General features: G+C 42.0%; 1 protein-coding gene across 1 annotated transcript in view; it reads right to left on the bottom strand.

The window, feature by feature from the left end:
• LOC311529346 (uncharacterized protein) overlaps positions 1-18,018 on the bottom strand; it is a gene marked incomplete at its 3' end in the record, with an annotated part of 243,415 nt that overhangs the window by 10,782 nt on the left and 214,615 nt on the right. The window contains exon 3 of the mRNA XM_084645293.1: positions 17,460-17,554. Within this exon, the coding sequence (XP_084501419.1) occupies positions 17,460-17,554 (95 nt within the window). The remainder of the gene's footprint in view (positions 1-17,459; positions 17,555-18,018) is intronic.

Raw genomic sequence — 18,018 nt, 5'->3', positions numbered from 1 at the left:
GGCTCTGCACACTGCCCCATCTGCAGGCACCACTCCTGCAGCTCCCAATGGAGCATGTAGGAGCCAGAGCGGGGCCATGCTGCAGCTTTTGGGAGCTGCCTGGTGTGGCCCCCGACCCAGCACCCCGGCCGGAGTGGGGCTGCATTGCCTGGTGTGGTTCGCGGGCCGGATCTGGCCCGCAGGCCGTAGTTTGCCCACCCCTGTCTTAAGCCCTTCTTTGGTAACGAATTGGCCCTAATATTCAAAATCTTGGGCTTAAGTCAGGTTGTTCATATATGCCTTCAAACCGACTTACTACAGCTCCCATCAGTAAGAGTGCCTCACAAATGCAAATCAATGTATCGTCCCGACACATTCTGCTGAAGAAGGAAAATATAATGATCCGCATTGTACAGAGGGAGAATCCAGGAACAGAAGGGTATTAAGGGTGGGAGCCACAAAGGTACTTAGGAGCCTAAAGTCTAGATTTAGGAACCTAAGTCTTGGGTTTGGTGGCTAAGTCCCAGTTTTAAGCTCCACTGTGAGCCATGAAACCCCTGCTGAGCCCAGTAGGCTCCTAAACCCATTCAGTGTCTAAGTTTTCAGGGTAAAAGATCCCTCCATGCCTGCCTGTGGGCATGCACACTGCTGCTGCTCCCTCTAGGCATCCAGATGCCTATCTCACCCCTAAGCCCCAGTGTGATTCACGAACCAGGGGAAGGCAGGTGCTCATCCGTCATATGTGGGCCTGAGCCGGTATGCATGCTTACAACTCATTCAAAATCTATTCTCATTCTCTCTCTCTCTGACCCAAGGACTGTTTAAATATTTATCCACAGTGGAACAGTCACTGGGTCAGAAAATGAGAAACAGCGAATGACTAGTGGTTAGGGCACTTGTCTGGGAGGTGCCTCCGGTCCCCTGCTCCAATCACTCTTTCATTAGTTATCCACAGTGGTACAGCTTCAACAAGAGAGATTGCAGGAACCCTCCTACCACCTACAACTCAGCGAGGTAGGAGACCCTCGCTCAAATCCTTCCTCCTGCTCTGGCACAGAAGGGGTACTTGAATCTGCGTTTCTCACAGTCCAGCTGAGTGCTCTAACCACTGAGCTAAAGCTTAGACGTGCGCGCCACCCTTACAACCTCCTCTGACTGGACTGGGCCGCACAAGCAACTCAGTGCCTTTAATACGTGACCAGTTTTTCTCTTGTAAATCAGCTTTTAGGTACCCAGATACTCATTTTAAGTAATGCAAGTGCTAAACTGGGTGTCCTCACGTAGTTTATGTTGGAAAATTGGACTCCATGGTCTGAATTTGACAGGCAAGCACCCACATAAATCAGGAATCGCTCCACTGACATTAACATAGTGATTTCTGATTTGCTCTGAACAGAATTTGGCCTCTTGTGCCTCAAGAAGATAAAGAGGCCAATTCGGATCTAATTCCCTTGAAGTAACAGAGCTCAGAGGGAAGCCTGGAATATCTTTTGCGGATCAGTGTGATTCAAAAGCCAAAGCTACTGCACGTGCAAGCGGAACATGCCTGTTTTAGTTTTGTTCTTATTTATTCCAGGGCTCAGTTTTCAGAAGGCTTGTGGGTATCAGCTGAGTTTAAAAATAAAAAAAAATCTTGCACAGATTTAGTCTCCTGGTTCTTGTAGCTACAACACGGTCTAAAAATGCACAGAAACCATATTAACAGGATTATGCATCCAGCTACAAACTGTGCATGCAAATCATCAGGGGATGATAAAATTCCTACAGACACAATTTTAACATGCTTCCAAAAATACCCCCTGATTCATATTGTAAGCATGAATTTATTACACCACCTTGACATTATCTAGGCTGTCGCTGCATACAGTACACTGTCACATTTTGGGATCTCATGGATTTTAATGATGATATTTCTTGTGTTTGCACCCTCTGTGCCGAGTAAGGCTGTATGCAGTATTTAACTCAAAGGGCAGGACAGAGACCTTCTCCAAAGCTGATTCCTTGCATCCCTGCTTTGTTAACTGGTCAGTAGGTGATAGTGCATGACTGGTGCTCTGGGCGTTTTTCACTCCAGAGAGCAGGCACATAAGAACGGCCACACTGGGTCAGCCCAATGGTCCATCTAACCCAGGACCCTGTCTTCTGACAGTGGCCAGTGCCAGATCATAGAATCATAGAAGTTTAGGGTTGGAAGAGACCTCAGGAGGTCATCTAGTCCAACCCCCTGCTCAAAGCAGGACCAACATCAACTAAATTATCCCAGCCAGGGCTTTGTCAAGCCGGGCCTTAAAAGTCTCCAAGGATGGAGATTCCACCACCTCCCTAGGTAACCCATTCCAGTGCTTCACCACCCTCCTAGTGAAATAAGATGCTTCAGAGGGAATGACCAGAATAGGGCAACATTCTCTGTCACTTTGCAAACTCTGTGACTCTACCTCTTTTGTGCATTTATGACTCTTCAGGACCATGTCATCTCCAAAGCTCGAAGACAAAGAAGCATGCAAATCCATGAAAGGATGAAAGAATAAATGATGTGTTGCTAAGGGTGTGGCAAATCCTGCTGTCCTTACTCAGGGCCTGAGTCAATGGGAGTTTTGCCTGAATAAGGGCTACAGGATTTGGCCCAGTTAAAAAGCCTGTGTAACACCGACAGACCCTGGTCTTTGACGGGCAGGATCAAACCTGGGACCTCTGGAGCTAAATGCGTGAGACTCTACTGCATGAGCTAAAAGCCACATGGACCTTAGCTAAGGCTGTAGCAGGCTCATTAATCTCTAAGTGGTCTTAATGCCACTACAGGGGACAGAGCACCACACCCAGAAAGTGTGTGGATTACAGTTGCATATGTGCTTTGGTTGTTGGTTTCAAATTGTTTGTTATCAGTACCAGTCTGGGCCCAGTTCTGCCCCATTCCAGCCACCTGTATGGAAAAGACTTACTGGGATGAAGCCAGTAAATCTCTATAGAAATTCAACATATGTTTTTAGGAATGATTCTAAAACCTATTGGGCTAGACTCTCTGCATGTGTAAAATGGCACATCTCCACTGAAGCTGTGCTGGTTTACAGCCACTGAGGATCCTGGCCAGAACTCCGCAAGACAGGAAAAAATGTACAAGCTTCTACACTCTTCTGTTCTGTCCTGTCCTGTCCTGTCAGGTTCTTATTCCATTCCATTCCCTTACCTTAGCGTCTGAGCACTACACTGGCCTTCTGGCTTCCTATACTTGCATGGCAGTGATGTGAATAATGTCTCTACTACCCAGTAAAACAAGGAAAGGATCTGCTTCTATCGGCATCTTTTCTCTGAAGTGAGACATTTAATCCTTTTGGCCTTATCCATGATAGAAATTCTCTTTTATGAACCCCTGTTGGGCATTATTGCTTAGTCATGCTTGAGGTTTCAGAACCTGAGGTTGGCCCTTATGTTTCACATTTTCTCTCATTTATAGCGTTATTGAGCCAACTATGGGGGTTCTTACTCAGTTCTTGAGTGAGACCGACTAATGTTTTGTTACTTTGAAGTTTGGCAAGCCACAGACCAGGAGTTGGGTACATTTACTGGTACATTTACTGCATCCGATGAAGTGAGCTGTAGCTCACGAAAGCTTATGCTCAAATAAATTGGTTAGTCTCTAAGGTGCCACAAGTACTCCTTTTCTTTTTACTGGTCCAGTAATTCAGAATTATTAGGCATATTGCATTAAACCTCATTAAACCTCAGCATCCCTCTCTTCTTTCTGCTGAATTCATTTTTGGACTCCGTCCTCAGCATACACAGTTCTGGGGTCAGTATGAATTCAAAAATGCAGTAGGCATAGCACAAGCTAGTAGATGAGTTTCTGCAATGAGTATATCTTGAGATACGGCCATACGCAGTGGAATAACGTTGCTCCTTTACTTCTACATTTACTACATTCTGCTGGAATTTCCATGTGAAATGTGTATTTGATATATGGTGAGCAATAAAGGGTATGTACAATGAAGTACTGGAGTTGCATGTGTTTATTACATATTGAGATTTTATGAGCTAAACTCACAGCTTTGTTCCAGTGAGTTTGATTTTAATGGGGTTTCCAGATCACTGTGCCATGATATGCTTGAACTCACACATCTTTGACCTTCCCCTTCAATTAGAAATTGGTCTAAGCAGGACAAACATTTTTGCATGTTGAGCTGCTTAAACACAATTTCACCCAAAGTCTCCAAAAGTGGTTTCTGTTCCAAGTGCAAGACACATTCCTTCCACTTCGCCTTTGCTAACATGCACTCAGAGCACGTCATGCATTCACAACAAATCATCATGCAATCCCCACTCCAGGGAAAGTCAGGAGGAAACAACCACATCTGTAATAAGTCACGTCACTTATTGCTTTAGTGGAAGGGGCTCATATGCCCATCAGATGTGATGGGCACAGTATAAGATTCTGAACAGAATAGTCCAGCTTGTGGGTTCTCAACCTGGGGGTTGTGAACAGATTTCAAGGAGTTGCAGCCCACGCTCTATGTCTTTAGATTAGATGAGAGGTGAGTCCTGAAATTTACGGGATGGGGGCCTGAAACTTTTTTCTGTTGTAACATGGGGACATGGTGTGGAAAAGATTGAGAACCACTGACCAGTTGGATAGACAGTTTCTGATCTGATGGGAACATGTCATTGTTGAGGTGCCATCTCCTATTATCACCTGAATTCTCCAAAGGATATGGAGTTCTAGGGTTTTTTTTAGCTTTTGCTTATTTCATTACCTCCAGGCTGTACTCCTTAGTCCTGGTATCAGTTCAGACCATCCTACAGTTTAGCATTACTGGGTATTTCACATTTAACTGCTAAAACCTTTACAATTCTCCCCCCCCCCCTCCATAGTTGTGTTAATGATGTTTGTGGCACGAAGGGTGGTATAAATTTATATTGTATTTTTATTAAGGAAATACCAACAATACACAGCATTAAAAATTGAATTTTAAAAAAGAGTCTTACCCCTGCTCCCCACACAAAAGCAGATTTAAAGTATTGTCCTAATGGAAAAGATAGCTTTAGTTCCTTAGTAAAAGTTTCATAATGGAGTCCAAGATGTTTTGCAACTCCACAGAAAATTGTTCCATAAAAAAGAATGAGACATGATGTTTAATGTCCTGTAATGAGCTCTGTGCAGGTGGACCTCTGGGGGTCCCCCGTGGCTGCAGAGACAGTCAGCACGTCTGTGTGCAGGTCAGTGCAGGTTGTCAGAAGAGACAGTATGCTTTTTCAAAAAAAGACTTCACTTTGATATCTTTTGATTTGCTGTTCTCATCTAAATAATAATACTTAGTTCTTACACTAGATACGTATGCTGCAATCAGAAGTGTGATTGAAGCACATGTAGATATTAGACAAGTTCATGAAGGATAGGTCCGCCAACAGCATTAGCCAAGATGGTCAGGGACGCAGACCCTTCCTCTGGGTGTCCCTAAACCTCTGACTGCCAGAAGATGGGACTGGAGCGGGGATGGATCACTGTATAATTTCCCTGTTCTGTTCATTCCCTCTGATGCATCTGGTGCTAGCAACTGTCAGAAGACAGAATACTGGGCTAGATGGATCACTGGTGTGACCCAATTCTTCTGACTCCACTCTTATGTTGGTGCCCGAACTAGCTTTAACCTATAGAGCTCAGGTACCAACAGCAGTGAAGCCAGGGCAGCATGTGTTCAGTGTGAGCTAGTCGCCCAAACGAGTGCTACCTGTACATCTTGTGTGGCCATCCATATTGCTGCGGCTTCATTGCTATCACTAGATTACAGCTAGCTCAGGCAGACCTGCATTCACAATCCCTGAATGCAGCATAGGCAGCCCACCAGGCTATTTCACGTTTCGATCCCAAAGCACCTTGCAAATGCGGGGGCAGTCTCATTAGTCCCATTTCACAGATCAAACCTGTAATCTAACACAAAATCCTGATCCCAGCAGCGTTAAGGCAGAATAACTTCCCAAATGCATGGAATGCGGGACGGTCAGATGTGCTGGTCTGTTGATATAATTCAGTGGTTCTCAAAGCCGGTCCGTCATTTGTTCAGGGAAAGCCCCTGCCGGGCTGGACCGCTTTGTTTACCTGCCGCGTCCACAGGTTCGGCCAATTGCGGTTCCCACTGGCCGCGGTTCACCGCTCCAGACCAATGGGGGCTGCGGGAAGGGCGGCCAGCATGTCCCTTGGGCCCACGCTGCTTCCCGCAGCCCCCATTGGGCTGGAGCGGCAAACTGCGGCCAGTGGGAGCCGCGATCGGCTGAACCTGCGGACGCGGCAGGTAAACAAACCGGTCCAGCCTGGCAGGGGCTTTCCCTGAACAAGCGGCGGACCGGCTTTGAGAGCCACTGATATAATTGATACAAAAGCAAAGAAGAGGAGAGGAAACGGAGGCACAGAACTGTGAAATGTCATGGTCAAGGTCACACAGAAGGTCGGGGTAGAGCAGGGAATGGAACCCAAGTCCGCTGACACTCAAGTCACTAAATCATGACACTTCTCTTATAAGAAGTTATGGTGTATGTTTTTGGGTGCAATTACTGCACATTCTGTTATTTCAATGGGATTTTACATTTGGGGAGGGCCATATCCCTATTTTGGAGTCTGTGTCACCTGGAAATTGGTGGGTGGGCTTAATTTTGTTGTTGATGTAATTTGAAGTAAAGCTCACTTTAAAACCTGCTACATTTGCTCTGTCTCTTCATCATGAGATCACTTAGTCTTCAGCAATTTAGCCTCCTCAGTTAGACAGAGAAGGATGTCATCAGTGAAGAGGCTCAATTTATGTCCAATTGGCCCTGTCTTAATTCCAGTGATATTGAGGGTTATTGTATATAGGAACTGCAAATGGATCTGCTTTTATCACAGATATGAAGGTGGGGATGGGAACATCCGTGCTCTGTTCCATATCCCACTGTAAATAGTTCTGATGTGTTGAGGTTGGGTGGGTGGATCCAGTGTTCCACCTTCTGCCTGTCCTGTCCATTCATACAAAGGGAGGGAAATAGCAATTCCATAGAAGCTACTCTCCTCTCCACGATGCTACCTGTGACCTGGAGAGCCTGCTCATGGGAGTAAGGGCACAATCTGGCCCTTACCTTGTCTTCCATTCTCACCCACTTCTCACCCAGGCAGACCTTCAGTGAAGGCAGTGGCTTTGATGAGCGGTCAATGAGAGTTTTGCTTACTCAAGGTGGCCTGGTTAAGGTCAGAATTCAGGCTGTAATTTTGTACAGTGTCAAAGCTCTGTACAGACATCGCCTTCAATCCTTTGTGCTGTGGGAATGTTTCTCTATCTGCCCCTAAGAATGTTTTCAACTGGAGGCCGTTAGCAGAGGTGCAGGAGGATAGAGCTTTTGAAGTCAGTCTTAAAAAAATAGGTGTACATCTTTCCCTTTTATTTATGTCGACTCTACAAATAACTAAAAGCAGCATTTGGCATTACAAAAACAGCAAAATAAAGTAAGGAATTCAAAATCATATATCTGGATTTTCCTGGTTACTGATGTAGTTAAAATATCAGCAGGGGAAAAGTAAATCCAGATATTTAGAAGACCCTGGGACCATCTTTTGGGACATTTTAGAGGTGCATTTAGGGCTAGATCCAAAGAATATTGAAATCCATGGAATTCTTTCTGACTACCTTCTGCAGTTGCATGTGCAAATAAGACCTACAATTACTCACTTTATGAATGCAATCATGATAACTGTACCCATGAAATACCCCTGAAGACACAAAGCTGTCTAAAAATCCATCATTTAAAATGAGAAGGGTAATTTGCACAATGGAAGATCAGTTCTATCTTTATTCCTCCATCACATTGCAAAAGTAGAGTTGAAGAACTTTGAGTGCTGCTGGCTGTATGAGAACTTTCCTCTATTGCCAACTTAATAATACATGAATACTGATCTGCCATATTGACTGATGACTCCTGCTCCTGACCCTGTTTTGTTTTTATTGATTGGCTTAGGCGAGTTCCTGAAGTCCTGAATCATCAGAACAGAGACCTTGAGTTATTCCAGCCAAATCAATCCATGGCCCATTGACATATTGCTTTACCTAACCAACCATACACCTTCTCTTTTCCCTGATAATTTCTCAGTTAATTGCTTTTTAGCTCTCATTCGTTACAAGGTCAGGCTGTGACTGGGCTTATACAATCCCATCTCCGATAAACTCTCCAGGTCCTCTAATCAGCCACAACTGGGATTTTAGTTCCATTAACTTATTCATCATCTAGACAGTTCCATCTCGAAAAGTTTGACTCTTGATTGTATCTGTAGTATCTTCAATTATTTAAGAGGAATTGAAAATAGCCTCCTCGCTTAACAGGAAGGGTGTATTCCAACTACTGAAAATGGAGCTCAGTGAGGACTGTTGTTCTGTTTATGTTCGTTGTGCATGAACCCAAGCTGCAGTTGTCTGGGGAGATCATAAGGGTTTGCTGTTGCTGAACATGTGTGCACAGGACTGATTATTAAGATGTCCGATATAGGAGAATGACAGTGGACTGATGACTAGTGGCTTGATAATGCTAAACTGAGTCTGAGATTCTGTCCCATGATGTCAAACACTGATTCCGTTTCCATGGGAAGTTATGCAAATGACATAGCTCCTCAGTGAGATGTGACACTGAATTTGCTAGAGAAAATGACTTGTTCTCCTGGCAAAATACCTGTTTCTAAAATCCCACAGCCAGCTGCTCTTGGAAAGGTGACACCTTCTGCATTTGTTAGAGACCATTAGTACCATCAAGAGTGGTTTCGCAGCTCACATCAGCTGACTGGGTGCAATCGGTGAGCCATATCCTGGAGTTATTGTGTAACACTCTGGCAAAGTACATGTTGCATCCCTCTCTAGCAGCTGGCCCACTAGAGGACGAAACCTCACTACTGCTGATTACTAACAGAATTACTCTTGTAGCTGAAGCAGTAGGGGTCTGTACTGCAACACTGCAACACTGTAGGCCTTGGGTTCCATTCCTGCTAAAAAGCCATGCTGGGGGTCATTATACTTACTTACCCCTTTTGCTGAAGCCAACAGTGCTTTATTTGAGTAAAAACTAGGAATAAACTCCAAGATCTGGCCTATAGGTGCTTTTGGGGCCTTTTGAGACCATTTGAGGCTTATAACTTCAGAAGAACCAACCCTAGATGGGGATTGAACTGGTCACAGGAACGAGCAGTTGAAAAGGGAAAAAAAAACATTCAGAAGGATGAAGAGCTTTGGCATATTTCATAAGGGAGCCTTCCTTCCCAGCATTACATACATATCTGTGTAACTGTTATACACGTGAGAAGAGAGAGACAAGCTTGTGCGACAAGCAGGCTGTCTGAGCGGTTTGACAATGATCCAAAGCTCATGGGTGTCAATGGAAAGACTCCAGTTGGCTTTGGGATTAGTCAGTGTCACAATCTTTAGCATGACTGACAAGATAAGGCTTGCACTGCTCTCCAGGCCAAAGGTTATGGAGAAATCTGACAGGGCTCAGCAGGTCATTTGAGGATGGGCGTGTTTCAATGTCAGGATATATTTGTGCTTGCATATCATGTGGCGCATGGGCATCTGCAAACATATGGGTGTTTTCAGGTTTGTTTATGGAGAGCACATGTACCTAGCTATAAAGCGCCTTCACTGAAAGCTTCAAAAAGACTGGCTAGCTCTCTGATGTTATTCCCAGAAGCACAGTTTCTTTGCACGGGGGGACGATATCATATCACAGTACAGCAGACTGGCAGTGCTGGTGTAAGTGTGTGTGTTTGTGGGGCTACCAGATGGTACCAGTGTGGAGCTGGGGACTGTGGCTTTAGAACACCTCTACTAATTAGCCTGAGTCATGAACGTCCAGATGCATCCGCACTTTTACTACCTCGAAAAAGTAAAAAGGCTCTTAAAATGTCTCCACGCTTGAAAGGCAAGGCTCTAATACAGGTTAATATAGAAACACTCTACAGTCATCTCTGATACGTTGCCTAAAGCTGGTAAGGTGAAAATCTACAGTCACTGCTCCACGGACTCCGAGCTGAGGTATTTCAGTGGCAGCTCCAGGAGCAAGCCTAGCTGAGTCAGCTGGAATTCCTTGGAGGGGGTTCCTAGGGAATAAATTCTGGAGTGCCTCTGTTCTCCACATGCAGATAATAGCTGTCAAGTCTTGTCGTTCTTATCATGGCTCGCCTGATATTTGGTGGCTTTTCTTAAAGCCCCAGCTCCTGGAATCATGCAATTGTGTGAGAATCTCGGCTTTCATTTTGAAAAAAAAAAAAAACCCATCCCAGTTTGTAGCCCTACCGGTTGCAGGAAAATCTTCTATATGTGACCCCTAATGGCTGAAGAAAAAGAGGGCAAATCCCCTCCTTCCCCTGAAATGAAGTTTTAATTATAAATTTGTCCTGTTTTTAAGACAACCTCATTATTTTTGGATAGCCTGGCTCATAATTTTTGAACGCTTGTGATTGGTAATACTGTGTCCTGTGGAGCAGACCAGGTGCCCAGGGTTGTGGGCTGGCAGAAAAGCCTCTACTCTTTTCCAGGAAGAAAACTGCAGATGGCTCAGGCAAAAATTCCTGAGCCACCTGTGGCTGTTTGCATGGTGTAAACAGCTGGCAAAACTGGCCCCAAATTTTGACACTTGAGACAATGTTGTGAGCATTGGCCATATGGTTAGACTGTGTCTTCCCTTTGCTTCTAGCTGCCCAAAGCAGGCAGCTATGAGTTCTATACACGCACATACTGTCAGTCGAGCTGACTTTTATTTTTCATTAAGGAAAATAGTGAACCAAGAAGGAATCAATATAAAGTCCCCCTGAGAGAGAAAGCAGTGCCTCTCTGAGATCCCTCACACGAGATTGGCAGTAAGACTTTGTACTGCCCCTTTAAATGTAAACCAAATGCAGAATTATAGCTACGTAGACAACCAGAGTGAAAGAGCCCCTGGAAAAAGAGTAAAGGATAATCATGTTGATCAGGCCAACGTTCGAGATACAAGTTCTAACCCACCTTGTGGCCTGCAGCCTCATGTCATCTCATCTGTGCACCCAAGAACATGGAAACAATTGCTGAGCAGATAATGGATGCCTCATTTGCTAAGTTCCTGCAATTTCACTGCTTTGTACAATGTCTTGATTAGAAGGGAAAAATATAAAACATAGTTTTTTCCAACAGTGTGAAAACTAACCTACAACACATGCCCGCACTGAAAAGCTATGCCCTTTCTTGCCCTTCCCCAAGCAGCTGATTGCCTGGTTTCCTACTGCCCCTTGTAAAGTAATTCCCAGAGGGGAACAACATTACAAACAACTTGAAGAAATAAACATTTCTTTCTCCTCCTGTTGCTGGCAGCTCCTGCTATGTGGTTTTGCGAAGGCCTCTTCCATTCCTGCTTTGACTGCTGGAGGAGGCAGGAGAAAGAAAAAGAAACCTAGTTGCTTTCAGTCTCTGCATCATGCTAAACAGCTCCAACGACAATCTTTACAACACTGTTATACTCAGACATAAAATCTTAATGTATTATATATAGTGCCTTGCATCTTACATTCTGCTGGGAAAAAAAAGGTGAGTCCCCGGTAGTAAATGAAATATTAAATATTATTAAATATGAAATAGCTAAACCTGTATTCCAATAAAATGAATCTTTCATACTTTTCCTGTTTTTCCCCCCCAGGGTGTGCAATGATCTCATGAGCTTTTATGTGTCCTTTTAAAGACGTAAAATCAGAGGTAATTTATGATTCTGTTCTATTCAAATGTACTGTAGTAGGAAAACAAATCAAGGATGTGAAAATCTCTTATGGCTGCATCTACCTTGCTGAACCAGTTAACAGACTATATCAAAGGCTCACCTAAAGACACTGTTGTAATGCTTGCTGACATATGCCACCTATTTAGAAAGCTTGTTTCCAGTTATATACTCTACTTTCATTTATAGTGGCTTTAATCTTCCACATATGATAACAAAATCTTTTGTTATTGGATGGGAGGCTTTTATGGTTATCTTTGTTGTTGCATGGAGATTCTCTTTGAATTAAACTGTTATTTTGGTGGGAGTTCTGATTTGTGTTACGGAAATTGGACATAAAAAAAACCTACAAGAGACAGATGTAAGAATACTAATTTTATAAAGTCACCATTTATTAGGGATTGGAAAATATGGGATAGGTTTCCTAGGAGCAGAAGGCTGTTGGAAGGGAGAATACAGGTTGGCTTTCAGGTTAAGACAGAGGACGGAGACTAAAGAAATCTAGGTTCTAGCAGCAATTATTTCATGGACTTCCCATGTGACCTTGACTCCTGTCAACCATTCTCAGTTTCCCCATCTGTAAGGTGGGGGCAATAATACTCACCCCCAGGGATGCTGCGAGACTTAATTCATTAATATTTGTGAAGCAGCATGAGAATCTTTGATCAGAAAATCTTATCCATACTCTTACAGTTGTGGTAAGGCTCAGCATACTGTGGTTCAGAGGGGAAACCATTAATTAATTCAACAAAATTATTATATTTTCTGATAAAAATATTCTCAGATCATACTGTCCAAATGTGGGCTCCCACAAAGACAAGCTAATTCTTGTATGTAGATGCTCAAATTGGCAATGATGTGTCTCAATGTTCATCTTTCATTTAAAGGCTTGTTTAGGTCCCCACATTCAAAACATATGCCCTCAACATGTTTAATGACAATATTAACTGTTGTGTATTCAATAGGAGGAAGAGGTACCTTTAAAAGAGGGTTGGGAGAAGTCAGGGCATCTATGATCCTCTCGGAAGTCCACATTTCCATGCTTCTGTTTAAGAATATTGCCTCAATCAGGGAGGCAGCATTGCAAAGCAAAGGCTGTATTTGGAAGGAGTTTATTTTATTAGGACAAACTATATTTTTGTGACTACTGCTGAATCTTCAGCCTAATATACTATGCAGTTTGGGGGAAGATGAACTCCAGAATGTGCATGAATCAGCTGATCACCCTGCAGAAATAAAGTCAGATCGTTGATTATTGACTAATGGTTGAGGGTATGGCTACACGGCAGTGTAAACCCAGGGTTAGTGAGACTCAGATCTGCTGACCCTGGGTTTGCAAGTCCAGGCCTTAAGTGTGTGCACACTGCATATTGACCCTAGGTTAAGAATTTCTGGACTCAGGCCCCAAACCTCAAAGGGTATGTTTACACTGCAATAAAAGGCTTCTGGCACAGCTGCAGGGCTCCAAAATTGCAGTGTAGACGTTCGGGCTCCGTCTGCACCCCAGGCTCTGAAACCCTGCAAGGGGGTGAGGGCTGGGTCTGAGAGCCCGGGCTCTAGCCTGAACCGGAAGGTCTACACTGCTATTTTTAGCCCTGCAGCCCGAATCCCATGAGTCAGCTGACCCGGATTCTGAGACTCAGTGCTGTGGCTTTTTTATTGCTGTGTGATGTACCCACAGAAGCTCGAATGCCATAAACTGATAATTATAGGCATCCCATTCTATCCTGCCTTTCTTTATATCACATCCTTTTAACCTTCTTTAAGACACTTCCTGCCTTCCATGGTTAGGCAAAGCAGGAGACTCTGAAAGGAAACCCCCCTGTGCTCACTGTACATAAGACCCTGACAGTCAATTTACACCTGTGTTGTCTCCCCATCTATGCAGGCTGGAAAGCGAGACAATGTGAGAAGAAAGGCAACACATTCCGCAGTGCAATGGTAGAGTCCATGTTCTTTGATAAATTTCATGGTTTTTGTGCTAATGCAGTTCAAATCGTTTTAAAACAAGATAAAATGATTTGAACAATAACAATGTGTGCTTTTGAATGTGACTCTACTTCAGATGAGAAAACAGGAATGTTTGGTCAACTGCAATCGTCTCACAGCCTAATCAGAAACATACGCTCTTCGTCTGCTTCAGTCAGGTCTTTTTGTTACCTCTTTTGGCCCGAGACCTTTGGGATGAATCCCATCTTTATTTATTTCTATATTTTAATGCACCGCCTTTGGCTGCCACACATTTTCGTCACAAAGATTTCAAATTCCCTTAGAGCAACAGAAAACATGTTGCAAACTACTCTGAAGCTTAGACATGAGCATGTCAAATATCTGATCTATATAAGAATAGATAGATGTGACATTTAGTAATCATCTTTCTTAGACAAAATGGGGGATGCTGTCACTTTAAGTATATCTCAGTCGAATTTCTGGCATTTTACCATAGGGGAAGCAGGAGGCATAATAGTAAATTTCTGTTAATATATAAAAAAGATCAGCCCCAGAAAAACACAGTTGCTACTATTTAAAGTGCAATACCTCATCCTAGCTTGCCTTGCCATTTACTTTCTGCTGATATCCATATGTCATCACTAATATTTACTAATGTTCACTTTATAAATGACTTTTCCTAGCTGTCAGAACATTTACCGCTAGTATCTATTCCCCCACTATGCATCTTGTCCCCTTTTAACAAAGATTCATATCTTTGAGGTTAACCAGAAAGTCAGATACTCTGCAAATAGGTTTGGCAGAATTCATTTTAAAAAATAATTTCAATGGATAACATAGAGATTTATTTTTTAAGAATTTTAGTATTTATTTTTATCTAGTTACGTTTTCACAGTTACAGTATATTATGGGGGGGGGAGTCAGTCAATAATTATTCAATGACTGTAGCTATTGAGATTCAAAAAGTTAAAGCTTTATAACCGTAAAAACACAAATGGTCAAGATCACCTGTCAAAACATACAAAGCAAACAGACTTAAATTGAACTCTAATAAGTTCGCAGGCAACATTCTTCTTACTCTGCCTATCTGTAAATTTAGTTGATTATCGATGGAAATATTTTTTGTCTGTGTGTGTTTGGTGAAATCAACCTTTAATGACATTTGCCAAAAAAAATCTAACCCTTCCAAGCCGAGATGTAAATGACACTTTGGGTCTAATTTTTAAATAAACTGGGTATGTAATTGCTGTGGCCTTGCACGCTGATCAGGTAATTGCCAGCATACATGACCATAATTTGCTCCTTGCATGTCAAGTTGGGGTAAGAGTGTATTTGTGCACACATTTTGTGTGAGCAATGGCATCTGAAAAGTAGGCCTTAAGAAGATTCATTAACACTAAAATAGTAGATGCTCAAAAAAAAATGTGGATTTTAATATAATATAGCTACAGTGAAACACCAATATGCTTAAAATATATTTATGGTCATAAATATGCATTTATGATGCATCCGATGAAGTGAGCTGTAGCTCACGAAAGCTTATGCTCAAATAAATTGGTTAGTCTCTAAGGTGCCACAAGTCCTCCTTTTCTTTTTGCGGATACAGACTAACACGGCTGCTACTCTGAAATATTGTCATAATAGTGACTGTGTGAAAAAATATAACAGATTTGTTTTTCATATTTATTGTCCATCAATGACTTCTCTATTAAATGTTTTCAGTGTATGAGTCCAAAGAAGATTTTTCTAACTATCAGCACTGCAGCTCAACTCGCTACATGAAATTCTAAACATGTACTATCTGCTTTGTACATCTTCTCTGACAAACACCTAGAAGAGGGATTGAAAATTAGATCTTAGCTGGCAATTTTGTTGATGAAGCATGAGATAGTTACTTTGGCCCTGCATTGCTAATAGCAGTCAACATGCATTTTGCTACTACAGTAGAACTTCAGAGTTACGAACACCAGAGTTACGAACTGACAGGTCAACCACACACCTCATTTGGAACGGAAGTACGCAATCAGGCAGTAGAAGAGACCAAACCCCCCCCCCCAAAGCAAATACGGTACAGTACTGTGTTAAACGTAAACTACTAAAAAAATAAAATAAAGGGAAAGCAGCATTTTGCTTCTGCGTAGTAAAGTTTCAAAGCTGTATAAAGTCAATGTTCAGTTGAGCATAAGCTTTCGTGAGCTACAGCTCACTTCATTGGATGCATTCAGTGGAAAATTTTCCACTGAATGCATCCGATGAAGTGAGCTGTAGCTCACGAAAGCTTATGCTCAAATAAATTTGTTAGTCTCTAAGGTGCCACAAGTCCTCCTTTTCTTTTTGCAGATACAGACTAACATGGCTGCTACTCTGAAACCTGTCAATGTTCAGTTGTAAATTTCTGAAAGAACAACCATATCGTTTTGTTCAGAGTTACGAACATTTCAGAGTTACGAACACCCTCATTTCCGAGATGTTCTTAACTCTGAGGTTCTACTGTAAATTAGAAGGTGTGACTTGGAATATAAAGTTTGGATCCTAGACTCTTTATATAAACTATTCCTCTAGTGGCTCAAATCAAAGTATCGCCTCTAAGAATTGAAGAATCAGGCCCCAGGAAAACAGATTTGTGTGGATACCTGGTTTAAAGAGTTACTTTTCTGACCAATAAGTTTGCTTTATAGACAGGATGGTCTTGTGGTTAAGGAACTGGTGTGGCAGTCAAGATATCATCAAGGTTTGAATCCCACCTTAACCACAAATTTTCCGAGGGACTTTGGGAAAAATCACTTAATGTCTATGGAAAAGCTCTATTTGTAAAATATGGATAGACCTTTCCTACGTTGCAAGGATAAACTTATTAATGTTTGTGAAGCGCTCAGATTCTACAGTGACAAGGCCTATATAGACATAGAGACAGACCTCATGTAAAGTGCAGTGACGATGTTTCTCAATGTTGCACAGAACTTTTCCAGAAATTGTTTTATGGAGAGAATTAATAAGCACTAAAAATACAGGGCCCAGACAATCTTTACAGTGGATACACCTACCATAGGAAATATATAAGGGGTGAGTATGATGATAGCCTAATCTTGAAAAGGGAATTTCATATGTAAATTACATAATAATTGCCCCCAATACACTTTTCTACTGTGCAAACAAAAATACTGTATTCAGCATGTGAATCTGAAACTGGCTTTTTGTTCTGTGTTGGCAGAAGGAGGATTTTTATTTCTATCATAATTATAAGGCATATTTGATTCTGAGGAAGTAGATCATCATTTAATTTTTAAAGAAGCAGATTAGGTTAATATTTTAGGTATAATAGATGCCATTATATTATGTGCAATGAAAAAAAAATCCAACATCCAGGTATCAAACAATATATCCTAAAATCAATATACTCTTAATTCTCTAGGACAGATGTTTACCACTGTTTTCTTGTAGACCACTGATTTTCCTATATCATGTATTCAGTTGTTTGATTTCAATTTATAACTAGCTTGATTCTTACTATAGCAGGATCTGAGTCTGATAATCGACAAAAAAATCTTACCTTCCAGAATAAAACAAGCAGAGGTCTCTCTCTAGCGAAGGCATTGTTTTACAAAATGATGGATGTGCATATTTATTTACTTTGTGACTTCCATGTCAGATTTGTCATATTTCCTCAAATTTCTAGTTAAACCAAGGTTCTGCGTTTTGTTTTTGTTACTACTGAAGCCTGGAGGCTCAATTGTACCTTATAAAAATAAAGCTATAATTTATTTGCTCCATAGATCATGCATGACAATAATCACCCTGGAATTTGAGCTAGGTTCTGATATCTGGCTTTGTTGGTGATGATGTATGAAGTGCACAGGAAGCAGCTCGATTTTCATATTCTGGAATAAACCTGAAATACAGAGAGAAGCAAAATTTGAGTTAAAATATGGAAACATGATAGAAGAGTCATAGGGAGAGTTATATGCGCAGTATGCAATGACAGTAGTATCTTTCTCACCAGGTGGGCATTTGGAAATTATATATACAGTAAAGCAATGAAAGTATAGTATATGTGGCAATGAAACAGTGTAGCAGCCATCATCCTGAACTTGTGTACATCACAATTATGCATGCACAAATTTGACTTTGCAGATGCAAACATTAGCAAACATACCAGCCCTTGCATGTACCCTATAAATGGTTTAATATCCGCATGCATTGTGCACAACTGTTAAGCAACTGTTTCCACTAAACTCATTACTCAGTGGGTTTGGTGGGTGCAAATTCTTAACCCTTGTGCACATGCATGTGTATTAAGCAAAGGCTGAGAGCAAATGTTAAGATTTTTTTTACCAATGTTTGAATCGGCAAAAA

Source organism: Lepidochelys olivacea (genome assembly GCF_965140295.1).
Source record: "Lepidochelys olivacea isolate rLepOli2 genome assembly, chromosome: 13".
Classification (NCBI taxonomy): domain Eukaryota; kingdom Metazoa; phylum Chordata; order Testudines; family Cheloniidae; genus Lepidochelys; species Lepidochelys olivacea.
This window is presented reverse-complemented; position numbering and strand designations above follow the sequence as displayed.